The 16,930-nt window shown below is 49.3% G+C and overlaps 2 protein-coding genes across 2 annotated transcripts; one reads left to right on the top strand and one right to left on the bottom strand.

Moving 5' to 3' along the window:
• Positions 1-8,045: 8,045 nt before the first annotated feature.
• LOC119441815 (uncharacterized) lies at positions 8,046-11,448 on the top strand. Its single transcript, XM_049661229.1, has 6 exons — positions 8,046-8,578; positions 8,680-8,736; positions 9,626-9,734; positions 10,148-10,253; positions 10,662-10,852; positions 11,284-11,448. Exons 2-6 carry the CDS (start codon positions 8,717-8,719, stop codon positions 11,446-11,448), a joined length of 591 nt encoding a protein of 196 aa, XP_049517186.1. The 5' UTR covers positions 8,046-8,578; positions 8,680-8,716.
• Positions 11,449-13,267: 1,819 nt separating this feature from the next.
• On the bottom strand, positions 13,268-15,031 carry LOC119452969 (putative nuclease HARBI1). The gene is made up of 2 exons (XM_049660386.1): positions 14,251-15,031; positions 13,268-14,177 (listed from the first exon to the last, which is right to left on the bottom strand). Exons 1-2 carry the CDS (start codon positions 14,857-14,859, stop codon positions 13,989-13,991), a joined length of 798 nt encoding a protein of 265 aa, XP_049516343.1. The 5' UTR covers positions 14,860-15,031; the 3' UTR covers positions 13,268-13,988.
• Between the last annotated feature and the right edge of the window lie 1,899 nt (positions 15,032-16,930).

The raw sequence follows: 16,930 nt of genomic DNA, 5'->3' as shown, positions 1-16,930 counted from the left end.
AGCGGCCCAACGTGCTGCGGCCAATGGTGGAAGGTGGGGTGAATGTAGTCGCCTAAACTCGCTTTCACTTCCACATACAGCGTACGGCACGCGGCGACGGAACGAAGTTACGTGTTGTGTCTTTTCAACCATTTAACGTAACCACCAATATAAAGAAAGTTAAAATATAATAAAAAAACAGCAGCTTCACTGGTCTTCCATCTTCACATAGAGAAGGGCTCCGAATTTCCTCTCATATTTTGCCAAAGAGCCAAGCGAGCTGGTTATCAGTGTTTTGAGTGGTGCGCCATTTCAGCGAGTGAGAGGCGTTTTTGTCGCTTTCGGTGTCGAGAACGCCTATTTCTCTAGAAATTCAAACGCGCCCGTTTGTGTTTCAATTGTAATATTTTGCACGCATGTTGTTCGTATACCCACGCCTTCTTTAAACTAGGCCATTTTTACGTCCGAAGTTATGGAGTTGATCTCTAAAGAAATGGCAAATAATTTTGGCGGTAAGACAGAATAATGTTTTGCTCGTTAAGGTCACCGCCGTCTGTTTTGAAAGTACGACGAGTCCTGTTGAGAAAGGAATGCCTAGCACTAATTCGTTATTCCTTTAGGTAAGTCGATTTCGCCCCGTTTGGCCCTGACGTAACCGAAATCCCAGGGCGCTATAACGCAACGCTATACCAAACTTTTCTATACCATTTCTGCAATCAGCACTCGACAATTGCTTAAAAATTTTTCGGGCCACGCCCACTTCGCTTGTCTGTGACGCGACGTCTGGAAAACCATTAAAACTCTTCATCGTAAATGGCGTATACACACTGATTATGCATGATTAGACCGAAGAACAGAAAAATAATCGTCCCTGATTTTAAACCTTTTTCACCGTTAGCTCACCTTGTTTCAAAAATCGCTTTTGGGAGCAGTGTTACGCCAATTGCGGTGAGTTTGGAAAGGCATCGATCGAAAGCTTAGTATGCGGACTACATACATTTTACCGACCATTTCGATAGCCGCCTTAGTTTTATTACAGTGACAGTTTTTGCCTCCAAAATCGAGCCAAACATTTCGTCGTTTTCATAGACTTCCATTGCTGGATCTTTAACCCATGTGGGTGAAAAATTCAAGCTTTCCACAGCCTAATTACTGCATTTGTCTCGTGTGGCTTGTTTTCTGTAACGTGTCTGTCACCTGGTTTTTCAACATTCACCGTGTATACTTTTAGTTATTCGTCACAAGCCCGTTTGTTCCAGTGAAAACGCGCTAGCTTTGCGCCGTAGCCGTTTGGGACTCTAGCTGCTACTTGTACACAAAAGCTGGATATAAATGAAAGCTGAACTATTGAAGCAACCTTCGTCCTGGTTCACGAATTGAAGCCAGTATCAACGCCCTTCCTGTGTGGCCTTTCTTCCATCTGAGCTAACCAGGAGTCTAGCTGAACGCAGCACGAAGACGAATCAAGCGACAACTCGAAGCAAATGATTCGGGTGAATGACAGTCTTTCCTTTCATGAATCTTTTACCCACCGTGGTTGCTCGACGGCTATGGTGTCAAGCACTAGTCATAGCGTTTTGAAGCACCCTGCCCGATTAGATGCAGAATTGTTTGAAGTAACTAGAAAAGTGTGCGTACTCATCCATGTTGGTGTATGCTGCTATAGTGCATTCCAAGCATCATCCCTTCTTTTACAGTCACGCTTTCTAAAGCTTTGTCAGTATTTAAGTATTCCTTTAGCAGAACTTCTTCCTAGAAAGACCCTCTTTCCTAGAAGTCTAAAAGATAAATCTACCTATCATTCTTTCGAAAGGCAATGAAAGAATTATCAGTATTCTGAAGTATATTCCATTACCTGTGCGGAGAACGTCATTGGCAGTTTCAGACACGCTAAATCCATGCATCAATGAGTTGTTCATTACCATATTGTGCGTTCATCTGCTGTAACGAATTTCATATTTCCTGTGCTGGCTAGAGATAACACATGCAATTAGCGACATTGATGCTCTTCGTGGCTCATTCAGAGACACTCGCATCTTTCTTGTCTTCTAGCAGGCTCACCCCGCCCAGAGGCGCAGGCACTACGGCGTTGTAGGCACGGAACGGCGCACAATGGCAGCAGGCTGCAGCCGTCGTCTCGTGCAGCGCCGCACTTGTGCCTGCCGTCTACTCGGCCGCACCTTGTCCCAGCTATTGTGGCACCACAGTTCCTGGCTCTGCGGGCGGCCTTATTGTCACCTCAGCTGTGTGTTTCTACGTTGAGGAGTTGACGGTGCTGGCGCTGTCGACTACGTCACCAGGGACATTTAAGGGCGCTCCTTTCACTGGGACGATGCTTTCGCTAGGCGTATAGGAGCGATTTGAGGGCCCCGCTACGCTGAAGTGGTGGTCAGCTTGGGCAAGGCGTGTCGTGGAAGTCCTCGGCAAGCGCTACGAGCTTGTCTCCGAGCGGCGACCCCTGCGATGGTAATGCAACAAAACTGTGGCCCCGCATGCGGCGAGCGCCAGCGCTTTTCTTTCGTAATTTTTTTAATTATTTCTATTTATATGTTTGAATGGAGTATTGTCATATGTGTTACAAATACAGTTGATTGTGATCGAAGTGTGTTGCAGAGTTCATTCCTTGAACATGGATTTTCTGGGCGATGGTGATGGGCAAAAGTGAATGTGCCGTGTAGTCTAATTTCTTTCTCACTGTCATGATGCATTTTTTTGTTTTCCATAACTTGCTGGAAAATATAGTTAGTGAGGCCCTATTAAGTTTAAAAGCTACAACGTAATCTTGACACTCCTACGTGGTGGCATGGTTGCCATGCCAGACAAATGGTTTTGCATATGTCCTCGGGCTGTAATATACTGAAAGGGAATCTCATCCACGGCAGCATACAGTTAGCTGGAATTAGACGCCGCGTTGCGCGAAACGAAGTCCTTCTAAAGCTGTCAAGATTCAGCCTTCCTTTTGAAGGATTCTTTGGGGTATAGCCGCAAAATACGCACACATCCTCTCATACAGAGAAATGTGTTCGCGTCGCTCATATCTAAGAGGGACTTGTGGCCTAAGTTCTCACGGGGTAATGGTCATGATGATGATGAAATAAAGGCAGAAGAGGATAAAAATTTATTATTATTACTATCATTATTATTATTACAAGTTCCATCCTCAAAGTGTTTCTTGAACTCTGGTAGCAAGGAAACGCAGCATCCGTTCCGATAACACGAAGCTCAGTCTGAACTTTTCTCTCGGAGACTACGTAAGCTTGTACCACTATCCTGAAACATTGAGCGGTCGTTTGTATATGAGGCACCTGATGTGGATTAACAGGCTTATTGGTTTACGAAAGTAATTGAAGATGGCGTGTGAATATTCATACCTACGAAATTGTTAAAAAAGGCGAAGTTCTCTCATTTTTAAAGAAATAAAAAGGGCAATAAATTTGGCATGTTGCACACACAAAAGTGGGGTAAACAGCCCTGGAGAAGTGGAAGCTTGAATTTAGGTGCTGTCGTCGTCTTTCCAACTTTTATTGTAACAATGACCACTTTAACCAAAATGAATGCGTTGAAGCCAGCATGACAGGCAATCCTAAATATTTCTGGATCTACGTACGTGCGCTCTGACTGTTGCAAAAAGAGCGCCGAGATGTCTGTCTTCTTTATGAAAATGGCGCGGTTGTCTCGAGCTCTTCTGATTGTTTTGCTGAACATTTCAGTGCTGTATTTGGTGTAAACGATGCTTCCTCCTCAAATAACCTTCCTTCTCAGTCTGGTATGATGTGTACGTTTGTAGAGAATGCTACCTGCACGTAAGTAAGATTTCTGCTCAAGGCACGATAACACATTCGGTAGAGGTCATTCTTAGGTACCGTTTAAATGTTCTGCGAACAACATGTTATAAGGAGTGTTTGGGCCAACGCTAACTAAAAAAGATTTGACATTACTCACTCTGGAGTGCTGAGAAGGGATGGAACCTCCTTGCGGTAAGTATAGCACATCCACTTATTGCACAGACGATTATCCCAAGGAAAGCTGAACACGCGCACGTTGTATTTTGGGTCGTATTTCCTCCAGTGGTTGGGAACACGACACTTGTTAGGTATGGAGACGTTAATATTGATACGAAACAGCCGCCGCCACAGTGTGGGTGCACTGAGGAGAAGTAAGTCGACCGCGTCCCGCTTGATATAGTGTCGCCATTTTGGCCTCTGTTATTGTTGTATCGACCTGGCGGCCACGGATGCCACGCCGGGCACGCGGGAAACGCCGGGGCACGCCGGGACGGTGGCCGAGCAACTCAAGTAGACGCAGATGGGTACCGAGGCCTAGAAGTCCTTTATTAGCGTAGACAGCTCCTATATATAGGCGGGAGTAGTTACATGCAGCACCCCCTGGGTCGGAGTACAGCACCCCCTGGGTCGGAGGATTGGGCGGAGTACAGTCGCATGGTCCGCTGCAATGTGCAAGTCCGCAAAAGCAGGAGGCTCTAACACTCGGCACATGTTCACAGTCACTGGCGGTGACAACGAACAGGGGTTGGCCTGCGGCGTAGTTGCAAAGTCCGCTGTGCCGTACAATTAAGTTCACGCAAGTCCGACGCGACGTAACGCCGGAGTCCAGTGGGCTGGGCGATACCTCAGTAAAGGACATGGCTTCGCCGACAATGATAATCTTCAATGCCTTAATGGCATCGAACCCAAGTAGTGACGAGCCCCTTTCCGTCCCGTAAAATGTGACAGGTGCTGAATTGTCCTGAAATCGTACTTCCGCTTTGAAGGGTCCCAATATCTTGACCACATGCTCTGAGTTGTTTTATGGAACCAGATGTGACGGTCGAAGTAGGATGTGCGCGAAATATATATACTGTTGGTAGTGTCCAAGATGCATTAGGGACAGCACCGCCCCGGTGTCAATCATAAGTGGCAACACCACGTCGTTGACCAGCACGGGAACGCGCAAGAGGGCCAGGGCACCGATAGCGTCTTCAATATGTAAGACGGTCGCAGTATGCGTAACCGCGCTGACCCGCTTCTCAACCACGTCAACGACTCTTGGGTGTCTTCATCAGAATGGCACATTTGGAAAAAGATGACCCTTCTTTCCGCTAGTCTGGCAGAACCTGCGGCGCACTGGACAACTCGGAAAATTTGCCCAGCGCTGTGGCGACCTGCAACGGAAGCAGCCGTCGGCTCGAGTAGACGACGACGCGGAGGGAGAGGAGGCGCCCGGTTTCCTGACGGGGAGGCCCACCTCCTCGCTCTCGCTGTCTGCCATCGTGACCTCGGCTCGGTCGGGGACGCTCGCGGCATTGGCCACCATAATGACCCGGTTGGGGAGGGAGGCTGGACCAGTTGCCGCCATCTTGCCCTTGACCCGGCTGGGGGAAGGCCGCCATCTTGCCTGTCACGTCGCAGGCGATGCTCATCGCGTCGACCATGTTGCGGTCCTTGCTGATGTAAAACAGCGTCTACGTGAAGAACGCTGAGTTCTTGCATCAATTTGTCAGTGCGTTCTTCTTCCCTTGCAATATCCAAAGACTTTTGAAATGAAAGCTCGTTACCCATCTGAATAAATCTGCGGCGTAGCGGGTTTGACAGTAGTCCGCCAAAAATATGGTCTGTGAACATAGCATCCGTTGCTGTCCCGAACCCGCATGTTTTTGCAAGCCTCTGGAGGTCTTTCGGAAATGTCGTAGTAGACTCCTCCGTACCTTGTGTCCTCCTCTTGAATTGTAGTCGTGTAACGACTTCGTCTTCTTCCGGCGCAAAACACCTGCCGAGTACCGCTAGCACCTCCTGGAATACGTCGACTGCCTCGGCGTCGCTGGTTCCTCCGTCAGCGCCGGCCTGCGTCTGCTCTTCAACAGCGGCGAAGTATATCCGGACGCCCTCCACTCCTAAGACGTTCAGTAGGAGTGCTTTCTTGTGCACCAGCATGGCGTCCTTGGCGGCGGCGTCGATATACACCTGCAAGACGCGATGCCAATCACGCCAGGGAATTACCGGCATGCCGGGGCACTGAAAGAAGGCAGGAGGAGGTATAACGGCGTTCATTCCGAGGCAGGACGTAAGGCAGGAGATGAGGCGAAGTCAAGACGTCGAAGAAGGCTTGTTGCAAGCAGGGTGGGGAAGAAGACGAAGGGGGAGCCATAAAATAATGGTGGCAGGCAGAAATAAAGTGAATGGGTTTGCCACAGAACTAAGCTCGCAGTCGACGACTTACATTTATTTAGCTGCGATGCATGTGGATTATCCTCGTCGCCAATTGTTGTATCGGCACGGCGGCCATGGATGCCACGCCGGGCACGCGGGAAACGCGGGGGGCACTCCCGAGTAACTCAAGCAGACGCAGATGGGTACCGAGTCGAAGAAGTTCTTTATTAGCTTAGACAGCTCCTTATATATAGGTGGGCGTAGTTACAAGCAGTGCCCCTTAGGTGCGGAATGTGTGGGTTTTGGAAGCGAAACCTCTACATCACAGTTATCTTCGCTGTAAATAAAGTGTCAATAGCGTTGGGCCTCAGTTACACGTAACATTATTTGGTGGAAGTTCGGTCGCTCCCCCTACCAATCATGGAGCTTCGCAGCGGTCGCAACGGCGCCACTGAAACATTGGCTCGTGCTGCCGGCACTTCATCTATGCAAGCGTCTCCGCCTGCAGCTACGACCTACGTCAGCGTTTCCCCTCCTCGGGACCCTGGTGTTTTCACCGGAGTCGGTAGTCCTGATGTCGACGACTGGCTCCGCTGATACAAACGTGTCAGCACAAGTCACAGGTGGGATCCGACTGTTATGCTAGCCAACGTTCTTTTCTACCTCGACGGAGCTCCACGGGCATGGTTCCAGACTCACCAAGAGGAGATCTCGAGCTGGGATCTCTTCAAAGAGAAGCTCCGACAATCCATTCGGTCGCCAACTCAATGCCAAGAAGACCCTTGCCACACGTGTTTAGACGTCGATCAAGTCCTACCTGTCCTACATTCTCGACGTCTTGGCCCTTTGTGCCAAGGCTGACTCGAGCATATCGGAGGAGGATAAGGTTAATCACGTCCTCAAAGACATTGCTGACGATGCCTTCAATTTACTGGTGTTTACGAACGTCACCAGCATCGATACGATCCTCCAGGAGTGCCGCCGTCTCGAGCATGCTAAAAGCCGCCCGGTATCTCAGCACATCACGCGATTTCCGAACACAGCTGCTACCTCATGTTGTGACGACCTCTTCCACCAGCCTTCGCGGTGTGACAACTGAACCCGCATCATTCGTCGTGAGGTCGAAGCAGCACAACCGGCGGCCCCTTCATTCCCGTCACCTGATCATTCTCCGGCGACGATCTCCTCGATCCAGGCCATCGTCCGTCAAGAGTTGTCCAACGTCGGCCTGCACTCCATCCGTTCCGTGCGCTCGGAACCTCTTTCTCACCACGCGTATCCACCCCGCTCTTCTTACTCCTCTAATGGGCAGCGCAACCCGTCCGATTGGCGAACCGTGGACGACAAGCCGATCTGTTTTAACTGCCGCCGCATTGGAAATATCGCTCGCCACTGCCACAGCCGCTAGACTTCTCTGACGCGCTTTTCTTCTGATTACAACCCAAGTCCCTCTAAGCGTGTTCTTTTCCTTTGCTCCTTCTATGCCCGACCCATCATCTGACCCTGCGACACATCTGACACGACTCCGTTACTCCCACTCGCCTTCGCCCTCCCGCCGTCAATCTCGCTCGCCCCCGTCACGCCATGCTCCTCCGACCACTTCGCCGCACCCCCGACCCGACGGAGAACTAGACAGTGAAGCTTCTGGAAGTGAACGTGCAATGAGGACATTAGCACGAAATCCTTGCTTCAGCTTACCAACGAACAAGAGTCTTTTGGATGTTCTCGTCGACAATGTTCCTGTGTGTACGTTGATTGACATCGGGGCGAATGTGTCCATTATGAGTGCTGCTCTTCGCCGTCGGCTCAAGAAAGTTCTGACGCCTGCCCCGAACCGAGCTGTACGAGCCGCCGATGGAGGGAATGTCGTTATTGTTGACATGTGCTCTTGCCGACTCAGGGGCGCTATAACGTAAAATGATTCCAAGTTATTTTGATTCCAAACTCCTGACGTCAAAATGACGCCGCAGAACATGCGTATGGGGGCGGGACACGACGACGTTTTTCAAACAGGCCAATCAGCAGCCTCCATCTTTGCCGGAAGCACGCTTTGCTTGTTTTTTACTCCTAAAGGGGCCGTATAGCAAGTTCATGTTAGATGTAAACGCCTAATAAATAGATCATTGTTTTTCGCTGACATTAAAACTGTTTTGTAATGTTTTGACGCGCAAGTGGTAGACGCGTGTTGCCAATTATTAGCAAGTATTCGCATTTTTCGAGCCGTAGTCACACACGCGTCGATTCCGCATCCGAGCCAGTCCGAGCCATTTTGCTGCGCACAGGTAAGATGGCGGCTACGTAGAAGCAGCTGATCAGTGCGTGTCCCGCATTTAGTGTACCTTTGCACGTAACACTGCACGATTAGATGAGTCTCGGCCTCCGTGGTGTGCTTTCGCCCGAGAAGAATTTCGGAAGCTGTGAACATCATGGAAACCGTGAAAGCGAAGCGCAAGGTGAGTAAACAACATCGACCTCTTGTGCCTAATGCCTAGACAGTCGCATCTGAACATCTGCGGTGGTCGCGGGATGCTCACATTTGCTTTTATTCGCACAGGATAGCCAAGAATCTATGAAGGTTGGAAAGCAGCACGATGTACTGCAGCAGATACTGGTAAGCAAACTTTTTCATTTCACAACGATCTGAACTGTCTGTCTCCGGGTGTGGGTGAAGTGCGCAGTGATAAAGCCCCCCTACATGTTGTAAGTGGACTTAACCGGGGAAAACGATCTGTTATTTTGTTTGTTTGTGAAGTTTATTACGTTTCAGAAAAACAGTGATTATGTTGTGATAATGTTACAAAACATTGAGTAAGTGTAACCACTATTTTTTAACGGCATGGTGAAATGATATGTGAAACGATACGACTTGTTGCTTGTATTAATTTGCCGCGGTCCGGCGAAAATTGAAAGTACGAAAAAATGGCTGCACCTCCAGGACCCCGCGTATCGGCAGCTCAAACCACTCTGCTTGTTGAGTTTATGGAGCAGCACCCGTACTTGGCGAGAGGCGCCACAAGCCTCTCGCCAAGTATGAGTGCTGCGCATAAAAAAGCGTTGTGGAATGAGCTGACGGCCGCGCTCAACGCGCTTCTTCTTCTTTCTGGGGTTTTACGTGCCAAAACCAGTTCTGATTATGAGGCACGCCGTAGTGGAGGGCTCCGGATTAATTTTGACCACCTGGGGTTCTTTAACGTGCACTACAACGCAAGCACACGGGCGTTTTTGCATTTCGCCTCCATCGAAATGCGGCCGCCGCGGCCGGGATCCGATCCCGCGATCTCGAGCTCAGCAGCGCAACGCCTTAGCTGACTGAGCTACCGCGGCGGGTGCTCAACGCGCTAGGGCCGGCTGTAAAAACAGCCCGGCGCTGGCGCCAGTATTGGGCGCGAATTGTGCACGACTTAAAAAAACTTGCCGCGCAAGTTGGGTCGGAGAGGAGGTGAGCCTGCAGCTTTCAACATACTTTGGAACGTAAGCTCACTGTGTTCATGTTTTTGCAGGAAAACAGGAGGAGGCAGGTTGGGCGGGCTGGAGGGCCGTGTGTTGGACGTCTTGAGCCGCACCGGCGCAGGCTACGCGCCGGTCGATTTTTTTCCTGATGACGCCGAGGTGCGTAGTGTTTTGTGTTGCTATGTGGACCGGTTTGGGGAAGTTGCACTGTTCAGAGCTGATGAATGTTTTACTGCTTTGTGTTTATGTCTGTTTTCTTGCAATTAAGAACACATGCCAGCACATGATATCCATACTTTGCAGAAATGAAAATCTGGCCCCCCCTAGAATAACATAAGAAACCAATGCTGTTCAGAAATGTCCTGTGATTGATTATATGGTTCGTTACTCCGTGAAGCATGTGTAGTCACGAGTAATTCAGTTGATGTATCAAGCATATTCTGTACAGAGTGAATAAATTTGAATAGACTCGGCAAACAGTTCATGGAACTGAAGCAACAATAACAGTATTAAAATCATATTCATCAGGTGCAATGCTCACATAGTGTGTCTACTATGCTTTGTTATTGCAGCAGGCAAGCTCCAGCGAGGAAGAGGCCGCTGCCGCCCATGTGCCTCTCCCGACGGCCCCACCCCAAGTATCCGTGGGCACAGAGCCGGGGACGAGCGGCACTGCACGTAAGGCACTTTAACAGCAATTGAAATGCGAAGCCTTCAGAAGAAAGCACTGCCTGTTGTGAACTTTTAAACAGAAAAAAATTTATTTCACATAGTCACCTACAAAGAAACACAGCTAGTCCATGCCATAATCTGACTGTGCAAGACGAAACTATATTCTGTTTGACTAATCATACCACTTGTAATGCAGCTTCTGTAGCGTTCAAGTTGTCGTGTAGAAATTAATATTGGTGCAGCATATTGTAGTGCTGTGGTGTCGCTTTATTTATTTATCCAACTGTAAGGTTTATATTGCCTACAGCTTGTTGCCGGTAATAGTTTCCTATGTTTCTACCTATGAACCAGTGAATGTTCAACATAGAAGGGCACAACAAATTTGTTATCCTCTTTGCCCATTTAATTTTTAAGGACCACCACCTCGGCAGCAGCCCCAAAGACCACCTCGGCTGCAGCCCCTAAGACCACCTCGGCAGCAGCAGCTGCTAGAGGATGCGGCCTGCAGGGCAGCAGAGGAATGCGCGAGGCAGAGGCAGCTGGCGGAGGCTGCAAACGTGGAGGCTGTCGCCTTCCACCAGATGCTTCTTGAGCAACACAGACAGGTACGTACAACTTGCCCAGGTTGCAATTTTTTAAGAGGGCATCTGTATTCACTGGGCTGAAGTGTTCATTGGTTTGTTTACTTATGTATCCTCTGTGAGATGCTTTCTCATTCTGTTACTTCGCAAATTACAAAGCATTTCCGTGGTTGCATGTACCGGCACAGCATGCTCATCTTTTGCAGGTAAATTCAGCTTATCACCGACATTGCTTTCTTAGTGACAAAGGTGGCTTGGTAGCATTTTCTGTCTTTGAACATGCTTATAACATAACAGATCATATACAGTTTGCACTTCAACTTCTCACGTCATATGCATACGTTCTCACTGCCCTCTAGAGTAATCGTGCTGAAAGTGTAACCCTTGCAAACACTGATGAAACGAACAATTTAATTTCGTTTCCTCTAGCTGCAGTAAGTGCATTTTTTTCGCAGCATCATCAACAACTGGTGGAGGAGCAGAGGGCCTCTCGCGTGGTGCAGCAGCAGTTGGTGGTGGAGACGAGGGGTTTGCGGGAGGCGACTGCCCTCGTCGCAGCCACCTTACGCCAGCTCGTGGCTGCCCTCGCCCGTGGCCTCCGCGAGCCGCCTCAGCCGTAGTTATATATATGTTGTTCATTATGTCATTTGTTTATTATTTAATGTTTCATGATGCATAATTTATTGCAAGTTTTTTCTTATGTTCCACTTGCTGAGCAAGTTTGTCTCAGTGAGTGAACTGTGTCTAATGTTTCATCTTTTTGGTTAGGTGTGTGCTTTCGTTTTGTTGTTTATGAGCTATTTATGTATTCATTGCTTTTCAAGGAACATGTTGACTAAGTAGTCACTTTTATTTTAGCCACAACAGTGTTTCACACACAAATGCTGTGATAACAGGTATTGAAATCCACTGTTATGATTTTCACACTATATTTATGTTGTTTCCAATCTTATTTGCCCTATGGAACCCACAAGTGGCCATATTATTTATTTTAGCAACACGTGCGTGTTACTTGCAATAGTTATTGTGATATATCAGGTTTCCATACCGGTGATAGCAATGCAATCTAGTCCCCATTGATGTTGAGAATTTTTTATTCACCCAATGTAGTCATTATTTTACTACATTCACTGCCAGGCTGTTCTTGTTGGCCTTGTTATATGTCAGATTATCAAAGTGCACGGTACTTTTTCACGTCTGTCATTCCTTAAAGGCGCCGGACTGCACTTTCACACGGGTGGCCCTATTGTGGCAGTATTTATTACAAATAGCATCTATTTTGTGCTACAAACACGGATGCATAACACGCAAGTCTTGCAACACCTTTTTGTGCTGTGAAGTTGCTGGGTGAACGCAAATGATCGTGGATGAGCCCAAAGAAAAACAGTGTCAATGACAGACATTTATGTGATTTAATGTGTGCCAGCAGCCTTTCACAATGTATTAGATCCCATTTAGTGGAAACCGTACTGTCACTTTGGCACCGTGAAATCGTACCCTGTGTACATTGATTTGTATCATGATGACTGTTATTCACTTCGAATAAAACATGACACTGAAGATGTGTTGAAATTGTTCGTTTACTGTAGGGACATGAAGGAACGAGTTTCATATATGTACAGTTATACAACTATGTACAAATGAATGTACATCCAAGGGAGCATCATGTGCTTGACATGCCAGGCGATCTGTGTCAGCATGACTTGGCCTGTTGAAAAGGAACTGTGCGGAGGCTGTGTGGCAAAGCTGTGTGGGGCCTGCAAGGTGTGCAAGAACAGTACATATGATGGAGCGAAAAGTGTGCTTTGCTGCGGCCCAAGCAGGAAGCGAGGAGACGAAGTCCAATATCCTCCCATGCACAGTGCAGACGGCGGTGACAGTGGCGGTGATGCCAGTAGATAAATGCATCAAGACGACAGTAGCAATAGCAGCAGCAGCAATTCAACTAGCAAACTCCTGCTGCCCAGAGAAGTGGCTATGACATTCTGCTAATGACCACAACGTTGTCTATCCACAGCTACTAAGTAGTGTCACAGTGGAATGATGCAATAATCTCCAGTTGCGACAGCTCATTGGTACACGCTATGTGAAATGAATGGTGGTAATTTAGCAGATTCTATAAAAAAACACCACGCTATCCACTCATGCCAATACGCCTTCACGTTGGTTCCTTCTCTTTATTAGGCATATGTGCCTGACACTGCAGGCACGTTTACTGCTGCTGTCGGTGCTGCTGCCGACGCAGCCGCCTTCGCACCCTTCGCAGGTAGTGCTGGTGCTGCTGTCGTGTGGTTCCGAATAATGTAATTACATTGTCACGGGCAGCACATCCTTTCAGGTACATTATGCGTGCTGCCCTCACTCGGGGAACTACAAGTGGGAGGGGGCCACCGTTTGCATCGTCACTGCTGCTTTTGCTGCTGTCATCATCATCAACCTCATCAAACGCACTGTCACCTTCATCAAGACACAAATTGTGCAACACTGCACACGCTGCAACGATGTTTGCTGCGCGGTCTGGTTCATAGTGGAGGGCACGGTACCTCTGAAGGCAGCGGAAGCGGCTCTTCAGAAGTCCAATGCAGCGTTCCACTACGGACCGCATGGAAGCGTGTGCAGTGTTGTACCTGCCTTCTGCAGTGTGAGCGGGAGGATGGCCTGGGACCGGAGTCAGGAGCCATGGTTCCAGGGGGTAGCCGCTGTCACCTGCACGAGCATAAAAATGGTATCAAATCAAACGCGCATGGTTGAGCTAGTGAAGCATGAGTCAGGTTACATACACCTACTACACAGAGGCTGTAATAAAATAATGTACAGGCTGAGCACTTGATGCTGCTGTGATCAGCACAGATAACAATAGCTGGTGGTAAATAGTAAACTTCATATTATTAGCATCCAGCAAGGTGGCCGTTTGGCCGAGTTGTCTGTATTCTCGAATTAATGTCAGTGTAAAAAATAATGGGGCAAGACAAACGTTAATTGTTTCGTAATGTACACTAATTTACATTAGCTTGCAATACAGCAGTTAAATGTCATTTTGCTGCAAGCAGATACTCATTAAAAAAATTTACCAGCCCGCCTATGTAACCTATACTTAACACGCTACTATAATATAAACGGTTAGGGCTTCCAACATATACTCTTACGGCGGGAGTACACTTTACTGTGTGCTGCTAGGCAACTGTATGAATTTTCCCCTCTGCTCACCGAAGAGGTGCTCGCCGGCCTTGGCAATGTGTCCCTCCTGGAAACGACGGCGCAACCACGTCGTTCTCCAGACGTGTGCGTCGTGATCCGACCCCGGTCGCAGAGCGTCGACGGCCAGAATCCGCATGCCTGCGTCGCAAATCTGACGAAAGCGTGCACAGCATCAGCCACGCGTTGCTATGAACGGCAAATTAGACAAACATGACGATACTTACGAACATGCTGTTAAGGGCATAGAAGCCTTTGCGGCACATGTATGCCGCCTTGTTGTCGCCCTTCGGTGCGATGATGGCAATAAGGCTGCCGTCCACGCAGCCGATGACGCCGGGAATGCCGCCGCGTCGAAGGAACCCTTCTTTCACGGCCGCCTTTTCCTCCGACGTCCTCGGGTAGTGGACCCACTTGTTCCGAGTCCCGGCGTGGACGATTGCCTCCGCCACGCGTCGCACGCACTTGCTGACCGCAGGCTGCGTCACGCCAATCGTCTCCTCGCTCCCAACGGACCCCTGAAAGCTGCCCGTCGCGAAGAAACGCAACGCGCACAACACTTGTCGCTCCACCGACAGCGCTGTTGATCGCACGCCTCCGAGCTCCTCCGCCACTTCGTTGCACAGCCACCGCACAGTTTCCTTCCTCAGACGAAAGTGCTGCCGAAACACGTCGTCTGGCATGTCAAACGCGTCCTCGGCCTCCCTCCTTCCGCGCCTCCGCCCGAGCTGACGAGCCGCCGCCGCCAGCACCAGCAATAACGCCGCCATTTTTGATTCCAAACGGAACGGGTCACTCGCCGGTGATTCCGCGATGTTTCCTGTTTTGATCGGCATAATTTAGCATAAGTAGTGCGTAAACGTCACTATGACGTGTCAGTTTTTGCGGTTTCGTGACGTCGCTTGACGCACCGGCGAGGTGGGCGCGGCCTCGGAAATATGAGCCAATCAGCGAGCGGCGCTCGTGGATTTGGAATCAAAACAGGTTGGAATCATTTTACGTTATAGCGCCCCAGCATTGCTGAGAGACACACTGTCGTTCTCTTCACCGTCATCGAGCATTGCCCTCATGAACTCATTCTCGGTCTGGATTTCCTCGACAGTCATTCTGCCCTCATTGACTGTTCGGCCAACTCACTTCGCCTTGACTTCCCTCTTCTTGCTGACCCTGTGGACCCGCCTCCCAGCCATTTGAGCTGCATGGTTGTTATTCGCCTACCACCTCCCTCTGACACACGTCGACTTGTTTTCCTCACCAGCTGTACCTGACGGCACTTAAGTGGTCGCACAAATTCCGGCCGTTATACTTGCACATGGTGTTACCGTACCGCACACTGTGCTGACAATTATTGTCAACCTCACCTGCCTTCGCCTTGTCAATTTCGCGCTAACTGCGCAAGTCCTGTCTCAAGGGATCTCATTGGCTATAATTAGCGCTCTGCAGGATGATGAGGTGGAGCCATTCACAGTTGAAGATAGCTACAGCTCAGCCCATACCATGACGTCATTTCACGGCAGTGACGTCGACATTGAAAATATGGTTTCCTGTGACCTTACACCTCCTCAAGCTGAAGCCCTCTGCCGCGTTCTTGAAGTCTATCGAGGCATCTTTGACTTTGACAATCGACCCTTAAGTCAAACGTCCATCGTGTCCCATCGCATAAATATTGGCGATGCGAACCCTATACACCGACGTCCATACCGTGTCTCTGCGTCGAAAAGAGCTGTTATCCAACAGAAAGTTAAAAAAAATGTTGCAGTGGCTTAGCTCGGCTATGCCAGGATTTACGTAGCGTTAGCAAAGGTTCAGATGATTATTCTTAGCTCTCCTGGTTGTCTAGATTGTCAAGGATTAGCTTGATTGTCATGCTTACTGCTGCTGCAATGACACACACAAACGCCAGTCAGAAGCGCAGTGGCTCCAGCGCAGTGTCAGACGGCGACTGCACAGCGAGCGCGCGCCGGCGCCAGTGCGTCTACCACGGCTTCGACGTCACTCCTCTGGAATGCGCAGACCGGCGGCGGTAAGTCGCGCGTGGCGGCGGCGGAGTGCGCGAGAGGTGCCGGCCCCGGTGGCTACGGTGCGCAAGCCGTGTGACATCACTGATCCTTGCGCATGCGCAGCACGGCTCTTGATGTGCCGCGCGAAACAGGCTTGGCTAGGCCAGTGTAGCTAACGCTACAAAAGAAGCTTGAAAAGCACATTATCGAGCCTTCGTGTAGTCCCTTGGATTCTACCGTCGTACTTGTCAAAAAGAAGGATGGAGCGTGGCGCTTTTGTGTCGATTATCGCCACCTGAACAAAATCACAAAAAAGGACGTTTACCCTTTGCCACGCATTGATGACGCTCTACACTGCCTGCACAGTGCCACCTATTTTTCTTCTATTCACTTACGGTCCGGCTACTGGCAGATATTCGTCGACGACACGGACCGAGAGAAGACTGCATTTGTTACCCCTGACGGTCTTTATCAGTTCAAGATGATGCCTTTCGGTCTCTGTAACGCGCCCGCCACCTTCGGACAAATGATGGACTCTTTGCTTCAGGGGTTCAAGTCGTCCGCCTGTTTGTGGTATCTGGACGACGTCATCGTTTATTCGCCCACATTCGACACGCATCTAGACCGTCTTTCAACGATTCTTGACGTGTTCCGCTGGGCCGGTCTATTGTTCAACTCGTCAAAATGTCACTTCGCTCGCCGCCAAATATCCGTCCTTAGACACCTCGTGGATGCCAGAGGCGTTCGACCTGATCCGGCCAAAATTAGCGCCGTTACGAAATTTCCTGTGCCGAAGTCTACTAAGGACGTTTCTAGTTTCATAGGGCTCTGCTCTTATTTCCGACGCTTCGTAAAGGATTTTGCGACCATTGCACGCCCCCTTACCGACCTCTTGAAGAAAGACGCC

Source organism: Dermacentor silvarum, chromosome 1 (genome assembly GCF_013339745.2).
Source record: "Dermacentor silvarum isolate Dsil-2018 chromosome 1, BIME_Dsil_1.4, whole genome shotgun sequence".
In the NCBI taxonomy this organism is placed as follows: domain Eukaryota; kingdom Metazoa; phylum Arthropoda; class Arachnida; order Ixodida; family Ixodidae; genus Dermacentor; species Dermacentor silvarum.
Note: the sequence above shows the minus strand (reverse complement) of the source record. Positions and strands in the feature narration are given on the sequence as shown.

Coding starts and splice junctions, on each gene's coding strand:
- LOC119441815 (XM_049661229.1), top strand. CDS start 8,717: ATGTACTGCAGCAGATACTG. Junction 9,735..10,147: donor TTTTTCCTGATGACGCCGAG/GTGCGTAGTGTT, acceptor TTGTTATTGCAG/CAGGCAAGCTCCAGCGAGGA. Junction 10,853..11,283: donor TTCTTGAGCAACACAGACAG/GTACGTACAACT, acceptor TTTTTTTCGCAG/CATCATCAACAACTGGTGGA.
- LOC119452969 (XM_049660386.1), bottom strand. CDS start 14,859: ATGCCGATCAAAACAGGAAACATCGCGGAATCACCGGCGAGTGACCCG. Junction 14,178..14,250: donor ATGCCCTTAACAGCATGTTC/GTAAGTATCGTC, acceptor CGCTTTCGTCAG/ATTTGCGACGCAGGCATGCG.